The following is a 24,737-nucleotide window of genomic DNA, read 5'->3' on the forward strand; positions in this document are numbered from 1 at the left end:
CTTCTAAAATCTTCTAATGCAACTTCTCTTATGACATACATCCAGTCTTCGATAAACAATCTGCTTCTATTATCTAGGTAATACTTCAAATTCAGGATCTATGTTTCAACAATCCAATCATATGTCAGCTCTCGGATGTCTCATTTCTATCACCCAATGGCTGGCTTGTTACATCAACATCCAGTATCTAAATAAATAAACAAAACATCATTTTGGACTAAGTAATCATTCTACTGAAATTTGTCCTTTTTTGACATTTCACATTTGCCTTAGAAAATACATGGTGTCTGTATCAAAATAATCTGCCAAGAGCCTAAACCTCATTAGCACTTTACAGTTAGAGCGATACATATCAGCTATTAACTCAAAATATGTGGACCTCAATCACATATCTGGCTAATCATAATATTTGACATTCCATAATTCCTAACAACAATCACAAAAATCTTCACATTTTCACTTTCCACCTTTAGTCCATATAAAAAAAATATTGTACATCATCACATATCAACAGTTAATGCTGATGATATAACTTCCTCTATTTCTCAAAAATCTCATATTCTCAAGAAAAAACCACAAATTCAAGTTCTGTCTTCTCATTTCCCAGAATATCTATGTCTCACATAACTTCTCTTCTCATATCTCCATTTCACATAACTTCTATATATTTCTCATAACTTCTCTTCACTTTGTAAAAAATACGAAACACTTTTTATATCTCAGCAGTCAATAAACCTCCGCAGCATATAAGTTAAATGTAAAACTGTGGCCATCAGCTCTACATCACTTAATGCAGGTTTAACTACAAAGTACATTACAGCTTACTACATAGCTGCCCCAAAATGTATGTATAGTTGGTTAACATTTTCTTCATAATTTCTTCACAGAAAACCAACTCCACATAAAAAATGGACTTGTGTATTACCAATATGTAAATTATATCACACCATTTGACAGGCCTCAATTGTCAGAATGATAATGACGCATAAGGCTTACACATATACATGTCGATAAGCATTACTTATAACTTCCATAGGCATATACATACTACCTATACATTAAAAAAATTATGTACCTTCTCCATAAACATATACAAAAATAAATACTTTCACTCTGAAAGGTTGAATAGTACAGTAGATATATATACCAATTGATATAAACCACATGTCGTCTACAGTACAGGTATCACCAAAAAAAATTAAAATTAGAATACACCAAAAATACTAAAATCTGCACATACATGTACTGAGTATACATATACTGGCATGGGAGACTACCGCTATGACCAAAAATATTATTATACCAAAAGCCTAAATACTGTGGGGGACGACCACCACTATCATCAAAAATACTATGACACAAAAAGCCCAAACACCGGCGGGGACGACCACCGCTGCCACCAAAAATACTATGTGACGGTCAAGTGGTCAGGACTCTGTATCCTGAACCGACTTGAAAATAACCAGTGGTAGCGCGGCTACCGCCACATAAGTATTTGAGGGGTAGAAGACTCTTGCCTAACTACCCTAACCATTGACGACTTAGTTACACCATGGACTCACCTGAATAGTTCTAAAATCCTCTAAGAAACAACCAGGATTCCAAAATACAGGTACAAACTTAGACATTTATTAATAAGACACATAAATAAAGGTTCACAATATCAGCAATATTTCACCATCTCCAAACATATATACTCAAGATTCCATTTCAACTATCTATTGACATCTTCATTATAATCTAGACTTCACATCAATAAATAAATATAATCCAATAACAGCTGAACCTAACGTAACAGTAACAGATGCATCTTTACAAAGTATTTCCAGCTTCTCAGTACCAAATAAATTCCTAAAATTAGCATGAATAACCCCATAAATCCATCACCACACATATAAACTACATGTAACATGATACACAAACATTACAAGCTCAGGAACTGAGGAAATCACCTCTCTGTCCATCGCTACACACTAACAACAACAACACAACCGACCTCGGACATAGACAGACGCAGACTGACTGGTTTCAAAGATCACGTCATCTATAGAATATTAGCACGTGAAGCGATTGCTGGATTCGCTGGAAATTGCTGGATCACTCGCTGGATAATCTCTAACCAACACCAATAATCATACAAAACAATGTTTATCTTCTATAAACACTAATACACGTAATATAACTCTAGTAACTCACTTTCCTTTACACCACACATTCAAAACATCGTCTGCAACAACCGGAAGCACTAGTAATACAAAATACGAAACTAATTATAAGCTATCGGCCAGCTCCGCAGCTGTCATAACAATAATGGCTGCGCCCAGTAGCAGAAACATGTGCTTCAATACATCGATTACTTGACATCTTTACACAATAAACAGACCTCGTAAGTAATCGGTTATCAGTAGGAACATCTATCTATCTATCTATCAACCGTAAGTGATACATCCTTATCATAAATAGATTTAACTGCATACACTGACAAAATATCGTGTTGTCACAATATCAAAAGTTTAATGATTCAGTTGGAACTAAATGTCCGGGGCCGTTCTTCTTGAGAGATACTGTTTTAATCCCGCAAAAAAAAAAAAAAAAAAAAAATGGAGAAGCTGCTGTGAGAAATCGATCTCACAGCTCTACGTCCTAACTTCTAAGCGAATAAATTCGTTGTAAATCTATGTCGGAGTGTATCTGACAATGCGCAAACAACCCTCTGGTAATTACAGACAATCGGAGACAGGGTGCGTTTCAGAGAGGCCCTTGGACGGCGGGGTGGAAACGGTATAATCTATGACCATCCTGGGAATGAAATCTATAGGCCTAAGTTATCCCTTCTTCGGACTTATTACCTTTAAGGACGTTCCAACAGCTAAGCTAAATTTTGATATGACCAAAACAATTAACATTATTTTACATGATATGTGCCATCAGTATGTAACAGAGTGATTTAGAAAAAGACTGTTGAATATTAAATAACAAAGTTATTAGATCTATACAAAATATCCATATCCCTTTTTTAATTGAAAATCGATCGGTTATTCTGATTAATCGATATTCAATTTCCACCCCATTCCCATTACAGTAAATAGTGACACTTCGGTTCGATTTATGAATTTTGAGTGTTTTATACTTAATAAATACCGGTTAACTCGAGATTTTCTGTAGCATTTGTGTGCAAATAATACCATTCATTGTTTGGGAAGATAGTGTTGTACATATATTTACCATTTTATTTTTATTCCTGCACCCATACTTACAAATATTTCAATTTGAAACAGCAAAATAATTCAGCTTCCACTGAAGAAAAAAAAAATCAAAAAGACGTCTAGATGTTTGCTGCTCAAACAACGACCAGAGAAATTTAGTTCCAACTGAATCATTAAAACGTTTGATATATTGGTGTTTCGATATAAAGATATGACCACATAATATATTGGTGTATGTATATCATATAAAGACAAAACCACATCATATAAGGACACAACCACATAATATAAAGACACAACCACATAATATAACGACATAATCGCTTAAATAACGACAAAACCACACAATATATTAAAGATATACCGCATAAGACAGCTATGGCTTTCCATAGAACTGTGTCATATCTGAATAAGGGATAGGATTATACGGTTAACATTAAAAATATGTTTCATTGTACAGCGGCCACTTGATCAGAATGAGATCAGAGAGGAGGGACTTGCAGGGTGTTATGAAACATATGAATAAAATAGGCACAAAATAGAAAATAGGGAATGTTTTATAATTAATGGTCGTTTCCCTTTCAATATGTATCCGTATAGTTATATTGTGCTCATGTAAGCTTCCGTCTGAAAAAAGCTAAACATATCTGTTTAAACTTTACTTGTCATGGACTTTCATAGTGAACTGTATTCAATGTGGGTCGTTGATTTAGATGTTATTGTTGTAGTATATATATCTAGTCCCGGTACAATCCTCTCGCGGTTAAAACATATTTGACTGGAATATAGGACAACAAAAACTAATGGTTCGCTAAAATAAAAGATTTTGTGATGAGTGGTCAGTCCTTGAAGTGCCGAAAGTTCCATCAAATCAACATACAACATCTATAAAATGTCCTTTTACTCGAGGTAAGCTAAGTCATGCGGTTCACTTTTGACCGAATGTTGTTCCTGTTCGGTTCTTTATATGTTTTAAATGCTTTTGTTCCGAGTTAGTCATAAAATATCGATATTGCGGTAATATAACCAGTCAAATGCACACATCCTCTGTGAAATCGAAAGAATACACCAACTTAATTTCTTAAATATAGATGATATGTTTGTTTCCATAATATACATGTAGAAAATTATACACATACAATATATATGTATCATTCTTTATATAAATCATCAAATAAGGTTGGTCAAATTTCAGAAAGAAACACCCAAAAAATCAAATTGTTGGTTTTTAAGTATGCATTGTGTACACAGTTTATATTGAATCATAGAAGACGACGATTGTGTTTTCTCTGTTGGGCTTATCGCCACCTTTTCTACTGGCATTACCCCTCTATGGCCCCACTAACCTAATTAGACATTTGTTGGTATAGCTCCATCTATTTTTAGCATCGCACTGACAGGATTAGCGCTGTCCAGATCCATCCAGCAACCGTAGCATCCCGTAGGTTTCCTGTCCGGTCCCAAAAGTCGGCAATACATTTCAACCTGGACTGGTACATGGGCTGTTTTGGGGACCATACGTATTGAATAGGGGCAGGCTAGAAGGGTCCAGCTAGAAGTGGCTTTCTGGTGTGACAGTCGAGAGAACATTACCAATCCCGACCGACAATCATCCGAACATCAGGTTTGTAACACGTAACATGTGTGTAGTACGGTATTCGGTAGTGAATCTTGGTGTATGTATACGTGTGTTATAATGCTGTATTATACAAGCCTAAGGTCAACGTACCTAGATCTAGACATATAGATGATATGCATGAATGATCAGGTCACTTTACATGTTTACACACTAGCTCCATATCCATTTATAAACAGGACGTTGTCATGAAATAGTGGATTATGCGTGGTGACTGGGAGGGGCATGCATGGATGACATTGAACACTCGATCCATATTAACCTATATTAGCACAAGGGCACTCATATCTAGACACTAAATGTCTTCCAGAATTATATATCTAAACTGGAGCAGCTCCACGTCAATAATGGTAAAGGTGGATGTGTTAACACACTGCCGAATTCTCCTTACTTGTATCATAACTTGAATCTACCAGGAAACGAACTATGGAAAAAGGGTATGTTCCATAAAATTCTAACTTTACATTTTACATCTTACATTTTCGTCGAAAATAGTCAAAATGACAAACGCCCTTAATCTATGGGCTAGCAGAATAATGTGAGATAAGATAACGAACTGTGACCAAGGATGTAGATAATGTTACTGGTCAATAGAGTGTCACACTGGGGCCTTACGCACGTTACTGGTCAATAGTGTGTCACACTGTGGCCATACACACGTTACCGGTCAAAAGGGTGTCACACTGTGGCCATACACACGTTACTGGTCAATAGAGTGTCACACTGTGGCCATACACACGTTACTGGTCAATAGAGTGTCACACTGTGGCCATACACACGTTACCGTTCAATAGTGTGCCACACTGTGGCCATACACACGTTACCGGGCAATAGCGTGTCACACTGTGGCCATACACACGTTACTGGTCAATAGAGTGTCACACTGTGGCCATACACACGTTACTGGTCAATAGAGTGTCACACTGTGGCCATACACACGTTACTGGTCAATAGAGTGTCACATTTGGGCCATACATACGTTTCTGGTCAATAGAGTGTCACACTGTGGCCATACACACGTTACTGGTCAATAGAGTGTCACACTGTGGCCATACACACGTTACTGGTCAATAGAGTGTCACACTGTGGCCATACACACGTTACTGGTCAATAGAGTGTCACACTGTGGCCATACACACGTTACTGGTCATACTGGTCAATAGAGTGTCACACTGTGGCCATACACACGTTACTGGTCATAAGTGTCACACTGTGGCCATACACAGTTACTGGTCAATCAACTGTGGCCATACACACTGGTCAATGAGTGTCAACTTGCCATACACACGTTACTGGTCAATAGAGTGTCACACTGTGGCCATACACACGTTACTGGTCAATAGAGTGTCACACTGTGGCCATACACACGTTACTGGTCAATAGAGTGTCACACTGTGGCCATACACACGTTACTGGTCAATAGCACGGTGTCACACTGTGGCCATACACACGTTACTGGTCAATGTGTCACACTGTGCCATACACACGTTACTGGTCAATAGCGTGTCACACTGTGGCCATACACACGTTACTGGTCAATAGCGTGTCACACTGTGGCCATACACACGTTACTGGTCAATAGCGTGTCACACTGTGGCCATACACACGTTACTGGTCAATAGAGTGTCACACTGTGGCCATACACACGTTACTGGTCAATAGAGTGTCACACTGTGGCCATACACACGTTACTGGTCAATAGAGTGTCACATTGTGGCCATACACACGTTACTGGTCAATAGAGTGTCACACTGTGGCCATACACACGTTACTGGTCAATAGAGTGTCACACTGTGGCCATACACACGTTACTGGTCAATAGAGTGTCACACTGTGGCCATACACACGTTACTGGTCAATAGAGTGTCACACTGTGGCCATACACACGTTACTGGTCAATAGCGTGTCACACTGTGGCCATACACACGTTACTGGTCAATAGAGTGTCACACTGTGGCCATACACACGTTACTGGTCAATAGCGTGTCACACTGTGGCCATACACACGTTACTGGTCAATAGAGTGTCACACTGTGGCCATACACACGTTACTGGTCAATAGAGTGTCACACTGTGGCCATACACACGTTACTGGTCAATAGAGTGTCACACTGTGGCCATACACACGTTACTGGTCAATAGAGTGTCACACTGTGGCCATACACACGTTACTGGTCAATAGAGTGTCACACTGTGGCCATACACACGTTACTGGTCAATAGAGTGTCACACTGTGGCCATACACACGTTACTGGTCAATAGAGTGTCACACTTGGGCCATACATACGTTTCTGGTCAATAGAGTGTCACACTGTGGCCATACACACGTTACTGGTCAATAGAGTGTCACACTGTGGCCATACACACGTTACTGGTCAATAGCGTGTCACACTGTGGCCATACACACGTTACTGGTCAATAGCGTGTCACACTGTGGCCATACACACGTTACTGGTTACTGGTCCACTGTGGCCATACAACGTGTCATGTGTCACACTGTGGCCATACACACGTTACTGGTCAATAGAGTGTCACACTGTGGCCATACACACGTTACTGGTCAATAGAGTGTCACACTGTGGCCATACACACGTTACTGGTCAATAGCGTGTCACACTGTGGCCATACACACGTTACTGGTCAATAGGTGTCACACTGTGGCCATACACACGTTACTGGGTATAGGTGTCACACATGTGGCCATACACACGTTACTGGTCAATAGAGTGTCACACTGTGGCCATACACACGTTACTGGTCAATAGAGTGTCACACTGTGGCCATACACACGTTACTGGTCAATAGAGTGTCACACTGTGGCCATACACACGTTACTGGTCTATAGCGTGTCACACTGTGGCCATACACACGTTACCGGTCTATAGCGTGTCACACTGTGGCCATACACACGTTACCGGTCAATAGAGTGTCACAATGTGGCCATACACACGTTATTGGTCAATAGAGTGTCACACTGTGGCCATACACACGTTACTGGTCAATAGCGTGTCACACTGTGGCCATACACACGTTACTGGTCAATAGAGTGTCACACTGTGGCCATACACACGTTACTGGTCTATAGCGTGTCACACTGTGGCCATACACACGTTACTGGTCAATAGCGTGTCACACTGTGGCCATACACACGTTACTGGTCAATAGAGTGTCACACTGTGGCCATACACACGTTACTGGTCAATAGAGTGTCACACTGTGGCCATACACACGTTACTGGTCAATAGAGTGTCACACTGTGGCCATACACACGTTACTGGTCAATAGAGTGTCACACTGTGGCCATACACACGTTACTGGTCAATAGAGTGTCACACTGTGGCCATACACACGTTACTGGTCAATAGCGTGTCACACTGTGGCCATACACACGTTACTGGTCAATAGCGTGTCACACTGTGGCCATACACACGTTACTGGTCAATAGAGTGTCACACTGTGGCCATACACACGTTACTGGTCAATAGAGTGTCACACTGTGGCAACACGTTACTGGTCAAAGTGTCACACTGTGGCCATACACACGTTACTGGTCAATAGCGTGTCACACTGTGGCCATACACACGTTACTGGTCTATAGCGTGTCACACTGTGGCCATACACACGTTACTGGTCAATAGCGTGTCACACTGTGGCCATACACACGTTACTGGTCAATAGCGTGTCACACTGTGGCCATACACACGTTACTGGTCAATAGAGTGTCACACTGTGGCCATACACACGTTACTGGTCAATAGCGTGTCACACTGTGGCCATACACACGTTACTGGTCAATAGAGTGTCACACTGTGGCCATACACACGTTACTGGTCAATAGAGTGTCACACTGTGGCCATACACACGTTACTGGTCAATAGAGTGTCACACTGTGGCCATACACACACGTTACTGGTCAATAGAGTGTCACACTGTGGCCATACACACGTTACTGGTCAATAGAGTGTCACACTGTGGCCATACACACGTTACTGGTCAATAGCGTGTCACAATGTGGCCATACACACGTTACCGGTCAATAGAGTGTCACACTGTGGCCATACACACGTTACTGGTCTATAGCGTGTCACACTGTGGCCATACACACGTTACTGGTCTATAGCGTGTCACACTGTGGCCATACACACGTTATTGGTCAATAGAGTGTCACATTGTGGCCATACACACGTTACTGGTCAACAGAGTGCCACACTGTGGCCATACACACGTTACTGGTCAATAGAGTGTCACACTGTGGCCATACACACGTTACTGGTCAATAGCGTGTCACACTGTGGCCATACACACGTTACTGGTCTATAGCGTGTCACACTGTGGCCATACACACGTTACTGGTCAATAGAGTGTCACACTGTGGCCATACACACGTTACTGGTCAATAGAGTGTCACACTGTGGCCATACACACGTTACTGGTCAATAGAGTGTCACACTGTGGCCATACACACGTTACTGGTCAATAGAGTGTCACACTGTGGCCATACACACGTTACTGGTCAATAGAGTGTCACACTGTGGCCATACACACGTTACTGGTCAATAGCGTGTCACACTGTGGCCATACACACGTTACTGGTCAATAGCGTCTCACACTGTGGCCATACACACGTTACTGGTCAATAGAGTGTCACACTGTGGCCATACACACGTTACTGGTCAATAGAGTGTCACACTGTGGCCATACACACGTTACTGGTCTAATAGCGTGTCACACTGTGGCCATACACACGTTACTGGTCAATAGAGTGTCACACTGTGGCCATACACACGTTACTGGTCAATAGAGTGTCACACTGTGGCCATACACACGTTACTGGTCAATAGAGTGTCACACTGTGGCCATACACACGTTACTGGTCAATAGAGTGTCACACTGTGGCCATACACACGTTACTGGTCAATAGAGTGTCACACTGTGGCCATACACACGTTACTGGTCAATAGAGTGTCACATGTGGCCATACACACGTTACTGGTCAATAGAGTGTCACACTGTGGCCATACACACGTTACTGGTCAATAGCGTGTCACACTGTGGCCATACACACGTTACTGGTCAATAGCGTGTCACACTGTGGCCATACACACGTTACTGGTCAATAGAGTGTCACACTGTGGCCATACACACGTTACTGGTCAATAGCGTGTCACACTGTGGCCATACACACGTTACTGGTCAATAGAGTGTCACACTGTGGCCATACACACGTTACTGGTCAATAGAGTGTCACACTGTGGCCATACACACGTTACTGGTCATAGCGTGTCACACTGTGGCCATACACACGTTACTGGTCAATAGAGTGTCACACTGTGGCCATACACACGTTACTGGTCAATAAGAGTGTCACACTGTGGCCATACACACGTTACTGGTCAATAGGTGTCACACTGTGGCCATACACACGTTACGGTCAATAGGTGTCACACTGTGGCCATACACACGTTACCGGTCAATAGAGTGTCACACTGTGGCCATACACACGTTATTGGTCAATAGAGTGTCACACTGTGGCCATACACACGTTACTGGTCAATAGAGTGTCACACTGTGGCCATACACACGTTACTGGTCAATAGAGTGTCACACTGTGGCCATACACACGTTACTGGTCAATAGAGTGTCACACTGTGGCCATACACACGTTACTGGTCAATAGCGTGTCACACTGTGACCATACACATGTTACTGGTCAATAGAGTGTCACGCTGTGACCATACACACGTTACTGGTCAATAGAGTGTCACATTTGGGCCATACACACGTTACTGGTCAATAGAGTGTCACACTGTGGCCATACACACGTTACTGGTCAATAGCGTGTCACACTGTGGCCATACACACGTTACTGGTCAATAGGTGTCACACTGTGGCCATACACACGTTACTGGTCAATAGAGTGTCACACTGTGGCCATACACACGTTACTGGTCAATAGAGTGCCATACACACACTGTGGCCATACACACGTTACTGGTCAATAGTGTGTCACACTGTGGCCATACACACGTTACTGGTCAATGTGTCCATGTATACACACGTTACTGGTCAATAGAGTGTCACACTGTGGCCATACACACGTTACTGGTCAATAGAGTGTCACACTGTGGCCATACACACGTTACTGTTCAATAGTGTCACACTGTGGCCATACACAACGTTACTGGTCAATAGCGTGTCACACTGTGGCCATACACACGTTACTGGTCAATAGCGTGTCACACTGTGGCCATACACACGTTACTGGTCTATAGCGTGTCACACTGTGGCCATACACACGTTACTGGTCAATAGAGTGTCACACTGTGGCCATACACACGTTACTGGTCAATAGAGTGTCACACTGTGGCCATACACACGTTACTGGTCAATAGAGTGTCACACTGTGGCCATACACACGTTACTGGTCAATAGAGTGTCACACTGTGGCCATACACACGTTACTGGTCAATAGAGTGTCACACTGTGGCCATACACACGTTACTGGTCAATAGAGTGTCACACTGTGGCCATACACACGTTTCTGGTCAATATAGAGTGTCACACTGTGGCCATACACACGTTACTGGTCAATAGAGTGTCACACTGTGGCCATACACACGTTACTGGTCAATAGCGTGTCACACTGTGGCCATACACACGTTACTGGTCAATAGCGTGTCACACTGTGGCCATACACACGTTACTGGTCAATAGCGTGTCACACTGTGGCCATACACACGTTACTGGTCATACTGGTCAATAGAGTGTCACACTGTGGCCATACACACGTTACTGGTCAATAGAGTGTCACACTGTGGCCATACACACGTTACTGGTCAATAGCGTGTCACACTGTGGCCATACACACGTTACTGGTCAATAGAGTGTCACACTGTGGCCATACACACGTTACTGGTCAATAGACGTGTCACACTGTGGCCATACACACGTTACTGGTCAATAGAGTGTCACACTGTGGCCATACACACGTTACTGGTTAATAGAGTGTCACACTGTGGCCATACACACGTTACTGGTCAATAGAGTGTCACACTGTGGCCATACACACGTTACTGGTCAATAGAGTGTCACACTGTGGCCATACACACGTTACTGGTCAATAGAGTGTCACACTGTGGCCATACACACGTTACTGGTCAATAGAGTGTCACACTGTGGCCATACACACGTTACTGGTCAATAGAGTGTCACACTGTGGCCATACACACGTTACTGGTCAATAGAGTGTCACACTGTGGCCATACACACGTTACTGGTCAATAGCGTGTCACACTGTGGCCATACACACGTTACTGGTCAATAGAGTGTCACACTGTGGCCATACACACGTTACTGGTCAATAGAGTGTCACACTGTGGCCATACACACGTTACTGGTCAATAGAGTGTCACACTGTGGCCATACACACGTTACTGGTCAATAGAGTGTCACACTGTGGCCATACACACGTTACTGGTCAATAGAGTGTCACACTGTGGCCATACACACGTTACTGGTCATACTGGTCAATAGAGTGTCACACTGTGGCTATACACACGTTACTGGTCAATAGAGTGTCACACTGTGTCACACTAGGGCCATTCATACGTATACATTACTGGTCAATAGCGTGTCACACTGTGGCCATACACACGTTACTGGTCAATAGAGTGTCACACTGTGGCCATACACACGTTACTGGTCAATAGAGTGTCACAACTGTGGCCATACACACGTTACTGGTCAATAGGTGTCACACTGTGGCCATACACACGTTACTGGTCAATAGAGTGTCACACTGTGGCCATACACACGTTACTGGTCAATAGAGTGTCACACTGTGGCCATACACACGTTACTGGTCAATAGAGTGTCACACTGTGGCCCATACACACGTTACTGGTCAATAGAGTGTCACACTGTGACCATACACACGTTACTGGTCAATAGAGTGTCACACTTGGGCCATACACACGTTACTGGTCAATAGAGTGTCACACTGTGGCCATACACACGTTACTGGTCAATAGAGTGTCACACTGTGGCCATACACACGTTACTGGTAAATAGAGTGTCACACTGTGGCCATACACACGTTACTGGTCAAACTGGTCAATAGAGTGTCACACTGTGGCCATACACACGTTACTGGTCAATAGCGTGTCACACTGTGGCCATACACACGTTACTGGTCAATAGAGTGTCACACTGTGGCCATACACACGTTACTGGTCAATAGAGTGTCACACTGTGGCCATACACACGTTACTGGTCAATAGAGTGTCACACTGTGGCCATACACACGTTACTGGTCAATAGAGTGTCACACTGTGGCCATACACACGTTACTGGTCAATAGAGTGTCACACTGTGGCCATACACACGTTACTGGTCAATAGAGTGTCACACTGTGGCCATACACACGTTACTGGTCAATAGAGTGTCACACTGTGGCCATACACACGTTACTGGTCAATAGAGTGTCACACTGTGGCCATACACACGTTACTGGTCAATAGAGTGTCACACTGTGGCCATACACACGTTACTGGTAAATAGAGTGTCACACTGTGGCCATACACACGTTACTGGTCATACTGGTCAATAGAGTGTCACACTGTGGCCATACACACGTTACTGGTCAATAGAGTGTCACACTGTGGCCATACACACGTTACTGGTCAATAGAGTGTCACACTGTGGCCATACACACGTTATGGTCAATAGGTGTCACACTGTGGCCATACACACGTTACTGGTCAATAGGTGTCACACTGTGGCCATACACACGTTACTGGTCAATAGGTGTCACACTGTGGCCATACACACGTTACTGGTCAATAGAGTGTCACACTGTGGCCATACACACGTTACTGGTCAATAGAGTGTCACACTGTGGCCATACACACGTTACTGGTCAATAGAGTGTCACACTGTGGCCATACACACGTTACTGGTCAATAGAGTGTCACACTGTGGCCATACACACGTTACTGGTCAATAGAGTGTCACACTGTGGCCATACACACGTTACTGGTCAATAGCGTGTCACACTGTGGCCATACACACGTTACTGGTCAATAGCGTGTCACACTGTGGCCATACACAGTGTCACACTGTGGCCATACACACGTTACTGGTCAATAGAGTGTCACACTGTGGCCATACACACGTTACTGGTCAATAGAGTGTCACACTGTGGCCATACACACGTTACTGGTCAATAGAGTGTCACACTGTGGCCATACACACGTTACTGGTCAATAGAGTGTCACACTGTGGCCATACACACGTTACTGGTCAATAGAGTGTCACACTTGGGCCATACATACGTTACTGGTCAATAGAGTGTCACACTGTGGCCATACACACGTTACTGGTCAATAGAGTGTCACACTGTGGCCATACACACGTTACTGGTCAATAGAGTGTCACACTGTGGCCATACACACGTTACTGGTCAATAGAGTGTCACACTGTGGCCATACACACGTTACTGGTCAATAGAGTGTCACACTGTGGCCATACACACGTTACTGGTCAATAGAGTGTCACACTGTGGCCATACACACGTTACTGGTCAATAGAGTGTCACACTGTGGCCATACACACGTTACTGGTCAATAGAGTGTCACACTGTGGCCATACACACGTTACTGGTCAATAGAGTGTCACACTGTGGCCATACACACGTTACTGGTCAATAGAGTGTCACACTGTGGCCATACACACGTTACTGGTCAATAGAGTGTCACACTGTGGCCATACACACGTTACTGGTCAATAGAGTGTCACACTGTGACCATACACACGTTACTGGTCAATAGAGTGTCACATTTGGGCCATACATACGTTTCTGGTCAATAGAGTGTCACACTGTGGCCATACACACGTTACTGGTCAATAGAGTGTCACACTGTGGCCATACACACGTTACTGGTCAATAGAGTGTCACACTGTGGCCATACACACGTTACTGGTCAATAGCGTGTCACACTGTGGCCATACACACGTTACTGGTCAATAGCGTGTCACACTGTGGCCATACACACGTTACTGGTCAATAGCGTGTCACACTGTGGCCATACACACGTTACTGGTCAATAGAGTGTCACACTGTGGCCATACACACGTTACTGGTCAATAGAGTGTCACACTGTGGCCATACACACGTTACTGGTCAATAGAGTGTCACACTGTGGCCATACACACGTTACTGGTCAATAGAGTGTCACACTGTGGCCATACACACGTTACTGGTCAATAGAGTGTCACACTGTGGCCATACACACGTTACTGGTCAATAGAGTGTCACACTGTGGCCATACACACGTTACTGGTCAATAGAGTGTCACACTGTGGCCATACACACGTTACTGGTCAATAGAGTGTCACACTGTGGCCATACACACGTTATGGTCAATAGCGTGTCACACTGTGGCCATACACACGTTACTGGTCAATAGAGTGTCACACTGTGGCCATACACACGTTACTGGTCAATAGAGTGTCACACTGTGGCCATACACACGTTACTGGTCAATAGAGTGTCACACTGTGGCCATACACACGTTACTGGTCAATAGAGTGTCACACTGTGGCCATACACACGTTACTGGTCAATAGGTGTCACACTGTGGCCATACACACGTTACTGGTCAATAGAGTGTCACACTGTGGCCATACACACGTTACTGGTCAATAGAGTGTCACACTGTGGCCATACACACGTTACTGGTCAATAGAGTGTCACACTGTGGCCATACACACGTTACTGGTCAATAGAGTGTCACACTGTGGCCATACACACGTTACTGGTCAATAGAGTGTCACACTGTGGCCATACACACGTTACTGGTCAATAGAGTGTCACACTGTGGCCATACACACGTTACTGGTCAATAGAGTGTCACACTGTGGCCATACACACGTTACTGGTCAATAGAGTGTCACACTGTGGCCATACACACGTTACTGGTCAATAGAGTGTCACACTGTGGCCATACACACGTTACTGGTCAATAGAGTGTCACACTGTGGCCATACACACGTTACTGGTCAATAGAGTGTCACACTGTGGCCATACACACGTTACTGGTCAATAGAGTGTCACACTGTGGCCATACACACGTTACTGGTCAATAGAGTGTCACACACTGTGGCCATACACACGTTACTGGTCAATAGGTGTCACACTGTGGCCATACACACGTTACTGGTCAATAGAGTGTCACACTGTGGCCATACACACGTTACTGGTCAATAGAGTGTCACACTGTGGCCATACACACGTTACTGGTCAATAGAGTGTCACACTGTGGCCATACACACGTTACTGGTCAATAGAGTGTCACACTGTGGCCATACACACGTTACTGGTCAATAGCGTGTCACACTGTGGCCATACACACGTTACTGGTCAATAGCGTGTCACACTGTGGCCATACACACGTTACTGGTCAATAGCGTGTCACACTGTGGCCATACACACGTTACTGGTCAATAGAGTGTCACACTGTGGCCATACACACGTTACTGGTCAATAGAGTGTCACACTGTGGCCATACACACGTTACTGGTCAATAGAGTGTCACACTGTGGCCATACACACGTTATTGGTCAATAGAGTGTCACACTGTGGCCATACACACGTTACTGGTCAATAGCGTGTCACACTGTGGCCATACACACGTTACTGGTCAATAGAGTGTCACACTGTGGCCATACACACGTTACTGGTCTATAGCGTGTCACACTGTGGCCATACACACGTTACTGGTCAATAGAGTGTCACACTGTGGCCATACACACGTTACTGGTCAATAGAGTGTCACACTGTGGCCATACACACGTTACTGGTCAATAGAGTGTCACACTGTGGCCATACACACGTTACTGGTCAATAGAGTGTCACACTGTGGCCATACACACGTTACTGGTCAATAGAGTGTCACACTGTGGCCATACACACGTTACTGGTCAATAGAGTGTCACACTGTGGCCATACACACGTTACTGGTCAATAGAGTGTCACACTGTGGCCATACACACGTTACTGGTCTATAGGTGTCACACTGTGGCCATACACACGTTACTGGTCAATAGAGTGTCACACTGTGCCATACACACGTTACTGGTCAATAGAGTGTCACACTGTGGCCATACACACGTTACTGGTCAATAGAGTGTCACACTGTGGCCATACACACGTTACTGGTCAATAGAGTGTCACACTGTGGCCATACACACGTTACTGGTCAATAGAGTGTCACACTGTGGCCATACACACGTTACTGGTCAATAGAGTGTCACACTGTGGCCATACACACGTTACTGGTCAATAGCGTGTCACACTGTGGCCATACACACGTTACTGGTCTATAGCGTGTCACACTGTGGCCATACACACGTTACTGGTCAATAGAGTGTCACACTGTGGCCATACACACGTTACTGGTCAATAGAGTGTCACACTGTGGCCATACACACGTTACTGGTCAATAGCGTGTCACACTGTGGCCATACACACGTTACTGGTCAATAGAGTGTCACACTGTGGCCATACACACGTTACTGGTCAATAGAGTGTCACACTGTGGCCATACACACGTTACTGGTCAATAGAGTGTCACACTGTGGCCATACACACGTTACTGGTCAATAGAGTGTCACACTGTGGCCATACACACGTTACTGGTCAATAGAGTGTCACACTGTGGCCATACACACGTTACTGGGTGTCACACTGTGGCCATACACACGTTACTGGTCTATAGCGTGTCACACTGTGGCCATACACACGTTACTGGTCAATAGAGTGTCACACTGTGGCCATACACACGTTACTGGTCAATAGAGTGTCACACTGTGGCCATACACACGTTACTGGTCAATAAGAGTGTCACACTGTGGCCATACACACGTTACTGGTCAATAGCGTGTCACACTGTGGCCATACACACGTTACTGGTCAATAGAGTGTCACACTGTGGCCATACACACGTTACTGGTCAATAGAGTGTCACACTGTGGCCATACACACGTTACTGGTCAATAGAGTGTCACACTGTGGCCATACACACGTTACTGGTCAATAGAGTGTCACACTGTGGCCATACACACGTTACTGGTCAATAGAGTGTCACACTGTGGCCATACACACGTTACTGGTCATACTGGTCAATAGAGTGTCACACTGTGGCCATACACACGTTACTGGTCAATAGAGTGTCACACTGTGGCCATACACACGTTACTGGTCAATAGAGTGTCACACTGTGGCCATACACACGTTACTGGTCAATAGAGTGTCACACTGTGGCCATACACACGTTACTGGTCAATAGAGTGTCACACTGTGGCCATACACACGTTACTGGTCAATAGAGTGTCACACTGTGGCCATACACACGTTACTGGTCAATAGAGTGTCACAATGTGGCCATACACACGTTACTGGTCAATAGAGTGTCACACTGTGGCCATACACACGTTACTGGTCAATAGAGTGTCACACTGTGGCCATACACACGTTACTGGTCAATAGAGTGTCACACTGTGGCCATACACACGTTACTGGTCAATAGCGTGTCACACTGTGGCCATACACACGTTACTGGTCAATAGAGTGTCACACTGTGGCCATACACACGTTACTGGTCAATAGCGTGTCACACTGTGGCCATACACACGTTACTGGTCAATAGAGTGCCACACTTGGGCCATACATACGTTACTGGTCAATAGCGTGTCACACTAGGGCCATACATACGTTACTGGTCAATAGCGTGTCACACTGTGGCCATACACACGTTACTGGTCAATAGAGTGTCACACTGTGGCCATACACACGTTACTGGTCAATAGAGTGTCACACTGTGGCCATACACACGTTACTGGTCAATAGAGTGTCACACTGTGGCCATACACACGTTACTGGTCTATAGCGTGTCACACTGTGGCCATACACACGTTACTGGTCAATAGAGTGTCACACTGTGGTGACACACTGTGGCCATACACACGTTACTGGTCTATAGCGTGTCACACTGTGGCCATACACACGTTACTGGTCTATAGCGTCTCACACTGTGGCCATACACACGTTATTGGTCAATCGAGTGTCACATTGTGGCCATACACACGTTACTGGTCAACAGAGTGCCACACTGTGGCCATACACACGTAGTGTAATATTATACTACAGTTTCTCGTTACAATGCTATTAAAATTGCTTTCACGTGACTAAAAGAATCCCAATCAGCATGCCGGTGCTTATGGCAGGATGTTATGTTGCTTATGAATAGTAATATAATATAAATATAAATTTGCACATCGTTATATTTCATCAATTGTTATGTGTTGCGGTGTGTGGGTGTCTGTGTTGGGAGACTGCGGTATATTCGTGTTCTGTCTTCTTGTATAGTGGAACTCTTGCTATTTTTATAATGCTATATTACTGAAGCACGCCGCCGAATACATCAAACTACACATCCCACCAGGTCAAATTATATTGACAACAGATGACTTTAATGTTTAGTGCTAAACAGGAACAGTGATTACCACTTTTGTAGATTATGGTGAGTCTCTGCCAGGGGACGGAACCCAAAACCTTATTTACAAGGGTGAGCGCTAGACTGACGACCAAAAGTGCGAAGGTGTCAAGGGAGACGTTAGGAAGGAAGAAGAGAAATATATAATATTTTAAATTTAGTCGCCTTTTACGACATGAAGGTACAATTCTTATGCCCTACCTACAGAGCAATGAGCGCTAAGCAAGGGCTTTTGTGAAATGCTACAGTCTCCTAAAATACACACACAACATACGACGGGGAACCGTCTTTAAATGACTGTTTTCCCCCTCAGAACAGCAGAGAGTCACTTCTTCACCAGCTGACAGCAAATGTTGATATTTTTAAAACTAACGTTTAACTAAGATAATGCATGCATACATAAAAACAGATTGATACTCTTTTGCTTTAGCTGTTACCGTGTTTTCACTGTTATTGGGACAAACTATTACCATCCTACTCTCCAATATGTAGATCGCAAAGCAGCAGCAATAACAACTTGTGTTCAGACTATGGGTAGGGCATATATCTTCTCTCGCGCCTTGCGCTCAGTTTAATACCATATTAGCAGTCAGTAATGAAAAACAGATTACACTAAATCCATTTAGTCACCTTTAGTACTGTAGGTAGCAGGTATCCACATAACGCTTTACCTGTCATACGCTCTTATATATATACGATATATGTGTTTCTCTGTGTAACGGAAACATGTCATTAGGGAGACATCCATCGACAATTGTTTACATTTTTATTAAAACAACACGTCTAAATGCACTTATTTACAAATTTACAGTAAGGTAACACAATCAGAACGTTTGAGTGGTACGTATGATAATGTATCATATGTAATAGGAATATAACACGACGATTAAAATGTTATCAATGTTGAAACCTTTAGAAAAAAAGTTTTTGATTGGTAGGAACTATTTGAAATAGTTATGCATGTACTTTTCATGAATTTCATGACATTTGATTATATGGCGAACCAATACTTTATACATGCATATACCGTGTAGCAGGTTATTTTGGACAAAATACCATAACAATTCAGTTTTAGCGAATACAATTTTCGCGATTTGGTTTTAAGGTTATATGTATTTTTATCCCCTGCCCAACGAAGTTGGTGGGGGATATACAAATGGGTTCCGTCCGTCCGTCCGTCCGTCCGGCCGTCCGTCCGTACGAATGGTTTCCGGAGCATAACTCTAAAACCAGTAAAGATATTTCCACGAAACTTCATACACACATTGGTCTTATGGTCTAGTAGTGCCTTTTGCTATTTTTAGGTTTTCATTTTTTTATTTTTTTTCCGTAACCATGGAAACATTGCTGAAAATATCATATTTTTGTACCAGGTTCGTTTCCGGAGCATAACTCTAAAACCAGCAGAGATATTTCCACGAAACTTCATGGACACATTGGTCTTATGGTCTAGTAGTGCCTTTTGCTATTTTAAGGTTTTCACTTTTTGTACTTTTTTCTGTAACCATGGAAACATTGCTGAAAATGGCAGATTTTTGTGTAAGAATCGTTTCCGGAGCACAACTCTAAAACCAGCAGAGATATTTCCATGAAACTTCATAGACACATTGTTCTTATGGTCTAGTAGTGCCTTTTGCTATTTTCAGGTTTTCATTTTTTGCACTTTTTCCGTAACCATGGAAACATTGCTGAAAATATCATATTTTTGTACCAGGTTTGTTTCCGCAGCATAACTGGAAAACGGTAAATGTTATTCTGCAAAACTCCACCCATCTTTGTGTATATAGTCTAATATAAATGTCAAGGCTGTATACCCGATTCAACAATTGCAGCCCCGCTCTACTTGAATTATACTCCATCTTTCTTTAGCTCAACTTCCTTTTTCCTGGTTTTTTCATACACATAAGTCTCCATAATCAAACTTACTTCAGGTTTGATATCTCCATTGGCGGGGGATCTGAATGACTATGTCCTTGTATCCATTGTTAATATTTTACGGATCAAAATTTTGCGATCACGTCAATGGCCCGCGAAATCGCAAAATATCACAACAAAAACAAATGGCTATACGATATATATAAATCATGAATCATGTTTTAAAAACAAGGTTTCAATCTGTTTCTCATTTTATTTCCAGGATGGCAGCAAACATGATGCTGTCCAATGGTACAACATGGCGTCCATTGTGGCAGATGGCTTTCGGAACACTGCCAGTGGAAGAGTTTTTCACACCGATGGGTGGATCTCTTCTATACCTTACCATTACTATTCTCTCGGGGTTTATTCTTAGAGTACTAAGCAAAGTAATACTCCATCCAGTCATCAGTGAATATGTTTGTGATTTTCTCGCTACTATGGAAATGTGTGCGTACTTTTATGAAAATAATTTTATTTTCAGTCATTACGGTCCAGTTTGGTTGTTCATTGCCGTAGTTATTGAATGTATAATCGCCAATAGGACATACTTTAGTGCCTCAGAAAACCCTGTCAAGGCTCTGTATTCCTTATGTATGAGGGAAATCGGTCCGGTCAAAGCTCTGGTGAAGATAGCTGTCCAGACTCTTGCCGGACTAGCGTCCTACAGGTTTGCCAGGCTGGTGTGGTCACTGGACATGGTCCCTGACCACAGGGAGAGGTACTACGAAACTAGTTGTGTGACGGACCTAAACGTCACTCTTCTGGCCGGTATGGGGATAGAATTGGCCGCTACTCTGATCGACACCTGGCTTGGGATGCAGACGGTAATGAAGAACTCGTTCATCGACGAACTGATCAAAGTAGGCAATGGTGCTCTGATGATTGTAGTCGGTAAGTTTAATCTCAAACTAAAATGAAAGCAAAATTTCTGTTTTTACTGAAAATGATTGTATTCTCATTTGTGGTACTATATAATGTTATTGTGATAATTGCATGATATATCGGATATAAACGTATATTTTGTGTTTTGTTTAAAGCTTCGCTTAAATGTAGAATTGAGAATATTGAAGTAAAGACATCGAATTATTTGGTAAACATATCATCACAGTAAATGAGAAATTTGTCTAGAGCTACTTTAGACATAGTAACATTGTAATATCTTGCTACATTTGGATCCTGTCGGGTATATAGAAATATAGAATCCTTAGTCTGCTAAGTACTTAGTATTATTTCATGAGCATCCGTGCACGGTATGGTTCAATCAGACGAGTATTATTCTAATCCTTACAATATTGAGTTTGTTCCGTTGTAGGAATCTCCACCACCGGTATGTACTTTAACCCAGCCATGGCTACTGGTCACCTTCTTGGCTGTAAGGGCGCTACCAACCAGGATCATCTCATTGTCTACTGGATCGGGCCGTTCGTTGGATGTATCATCGCTCTTCTCTTCGATCGTGTCCTCCACATCGACGTGACAAAGTCCAGACCAGCCACCACCCAGAAGAAGAGACAGTAAATGATTGAACTACAACTCTCCTCAACCATTGCTGTGTTCTCATGTGACTGCCATGATGTTTTAGTTTCGCATATTTGCAATGTTAGTAAATTGTTAACCAAAATAGTTGACTAAACAATTGTCAAGTTATAACAATAATTACTGAAATGCGTATTCAAATACGGTATATTAAAGTAAACACGGTTGATATTGTTACATCCAGAAATCAACAGAAAATTCCATTTCAAAGCATAATAACTACAATGTTGCTAAGACAATCATTGTGTGAATCTGTTTTCTGTATTTCATTATTGACAGCTTTACATTTCTGCTTATAACATTCATGCCTTCTAGAGTTAGTTCCCATTAAAATTCCATTGGGTTGAGGATTCTGTCTCCGAATTACCTCCCTTCCCATGTTATTATGGTATATTCTGTATGTAGCACCTGAAGACATTTACTTTGATGAATTATGTGATTACAAACTACCTTGCTGTGATAAATTATTAAGTTAATTCAACAGGTTGTACTAGATATTAAACCCCACTAGTAGGACCCCAGAGAGGTCCCACTAGGAGGACACCAGAGAGGTCCCACTAGTAGGATACCAGAGAGGTCCCACTAGAAGGACTCCAGAGAGGTCCCACTAGTAGGATACCAGAGAGGTCCCACTAGTAGGATACCAGAGAGGTCCCACTAGTAGGATACCAGAGAGGTCCCACTAGTAGGACTCCAGAGAGGTCCCAATAGTAGGATACCAGAAAGGTCCCACTAGAAGGACCCCAGAGAGGTCTTACTAGAAGGACCCCAGAGAGAGGTCCCACTAGAAGGACCCCAGAGAGGTCCCACTAGAAGGACTCCAGAGAGGTCCCACTAGTAGGATGAATTATGAATTATGTGATTACAAACTACCTTGCTGTGCTAAATTATTAAGTTAATTCAACAGGTTGTACTAGATATTAAACCCCACTAGTAGGACCCCAGAGAGGTCCCACTAGGAGGACACCAGAGAGGTCCCACTAGTAGGATACCAGAGAGGTCCCACTAGAAGGACTCCAGAGAGGTCCCACTAGTAGGATACCAGAGAGGTCCCACTACTAGAACACCAGAGAGGTCCCACTAGTAGGATACCAGAGAGGTCCCACTAGTAGGATACCAGAGAGGTCCCACTAGTAGGACTCCAGAGAGGTCCCACTAGTAGGATACCAGAAAGGTCCCACTAGAAGGACCCCAGAGAGGTCTCACTAGAAGGACCCCAGAGAGGTCCCACTAGAAGGACCCCAGAGAGGTCCCACTAGTAGGACCCCAGAGAGGTCCCACTAGTAGGACCCCAGAGAGGCCCCACTAGTAGAACCCCAGAGAGGCCCCACTAGAAGGACCCCAGAGAGGTCCCACTAGTAGGACCCCAGAGAGGCCCACTAGTAGGACCCCAGAGAGGTCCCACTAGTAGGACTTTAGAAAGGTCCCTCTAATTGGACCCCTGAGAGGTCCCACCAATAAGACCCCAGAGAGGTCCCTCTGTATCCTACTTTGCGTGCTGTGATACTGAGTGATGTACCCTTACTTTTGAGCCACCATCGAGACGTCGAAACGTCCATCGTTCTGTACGTAACTTGGCTGTTACTTTATATATTTCCTAATAAAGACTCAGAAAAATACACTTCTTGATCAGTTGTAATTCGATTCGATATGATATCCACGTCAATTGAGGTTTGAAGACTAAACTTATTTCGCTTAAAAGGACAATTCAGTAAGTGTAATTTTGTTACATAACTACGAAACAAAATATGATATAAATGTATTGTTCTACATTCCTTATGAAACATATAACAATAAATATTGGCAAATTTCAAGACGTTAAGTATTTTGATTGATACCGTTGAAATTCCAAATCGTTGATCAATACGATTAAGTAGGTATAACATGCTG

General features: G+C 43.3%; 1 protein-coding gene across 2 annotated transcripts; it reads left to right on the forward strand.

The window, feature by feature from the left end:
- Nucleotides 1-4,573: 4,573 nt before the first annotated feature.
- On the forward strand, nucleotides 4,574-24,468 carry LOC138313965 (aquaporin-11-like). Of its 2 annotated transcripts, XR_011207307.1 has the most exons (4): nucleotides 4,574-4,830; nucleotides 21,532-22,202; nucleotides 22,624-23,573; nucleotides 23,626-24,468. XR_011207307.1 is itself a non-coding variant. In XM_069254192.1 (3 exons), exons 2-3 carry the CDS (start codon nucleotides 21,533-21,535, stop codon nucleotides 22,827-22,829), a joined length of 876 nt encoding a protein of 291 aa, XP_069110293.1. In that variant the 5' UTR covers nucleotides 4,574-4,830; nucleotide 21,532; the 3' UTR covers nucleotides 22,830-24,468. The 2 variants fall into 2 exon arrangements, 1 of the variants encoding a protein (XP_069110293.1); XM_069254192.1 differs by having other exon boundaries at nucleotides 22,624-24,468.
- The last annotated feature ends 269 nt before the right edge of the window (nucleotides 24,469-24,737 follow it).

The sequence above is a fragment of the Argopecten irradians genome, chromosome 2, assembly GCF_041381155.1.
Source record: "Argopecten irradians isolate NY chromosome 2, Ai_NY, whole genome shotgun sequence".
NCBI lineage: Eukaryota > Metazoa > Mollusca > Bivalvia > Pectinida > Pectinidae > Argopecten > Argopecten irradians.

Bases quoted from the DNA above. Each gene is read 5' to 3' on its own strand.
- LOC138313965 (XM_069254192.1), top strand. From the start codon at position 21,533: ATGGCAGCAAACATGATGCTGTCCAATGGTACAACATGGCGTCCATTG. The intron at 22,203-22,623 runs GTAAGTTTAATC...GTTCCGTTGTAG, and splicing joins TGCTCTGATGATTGTAGTCG to GAATCTCCACCACCGGTATG.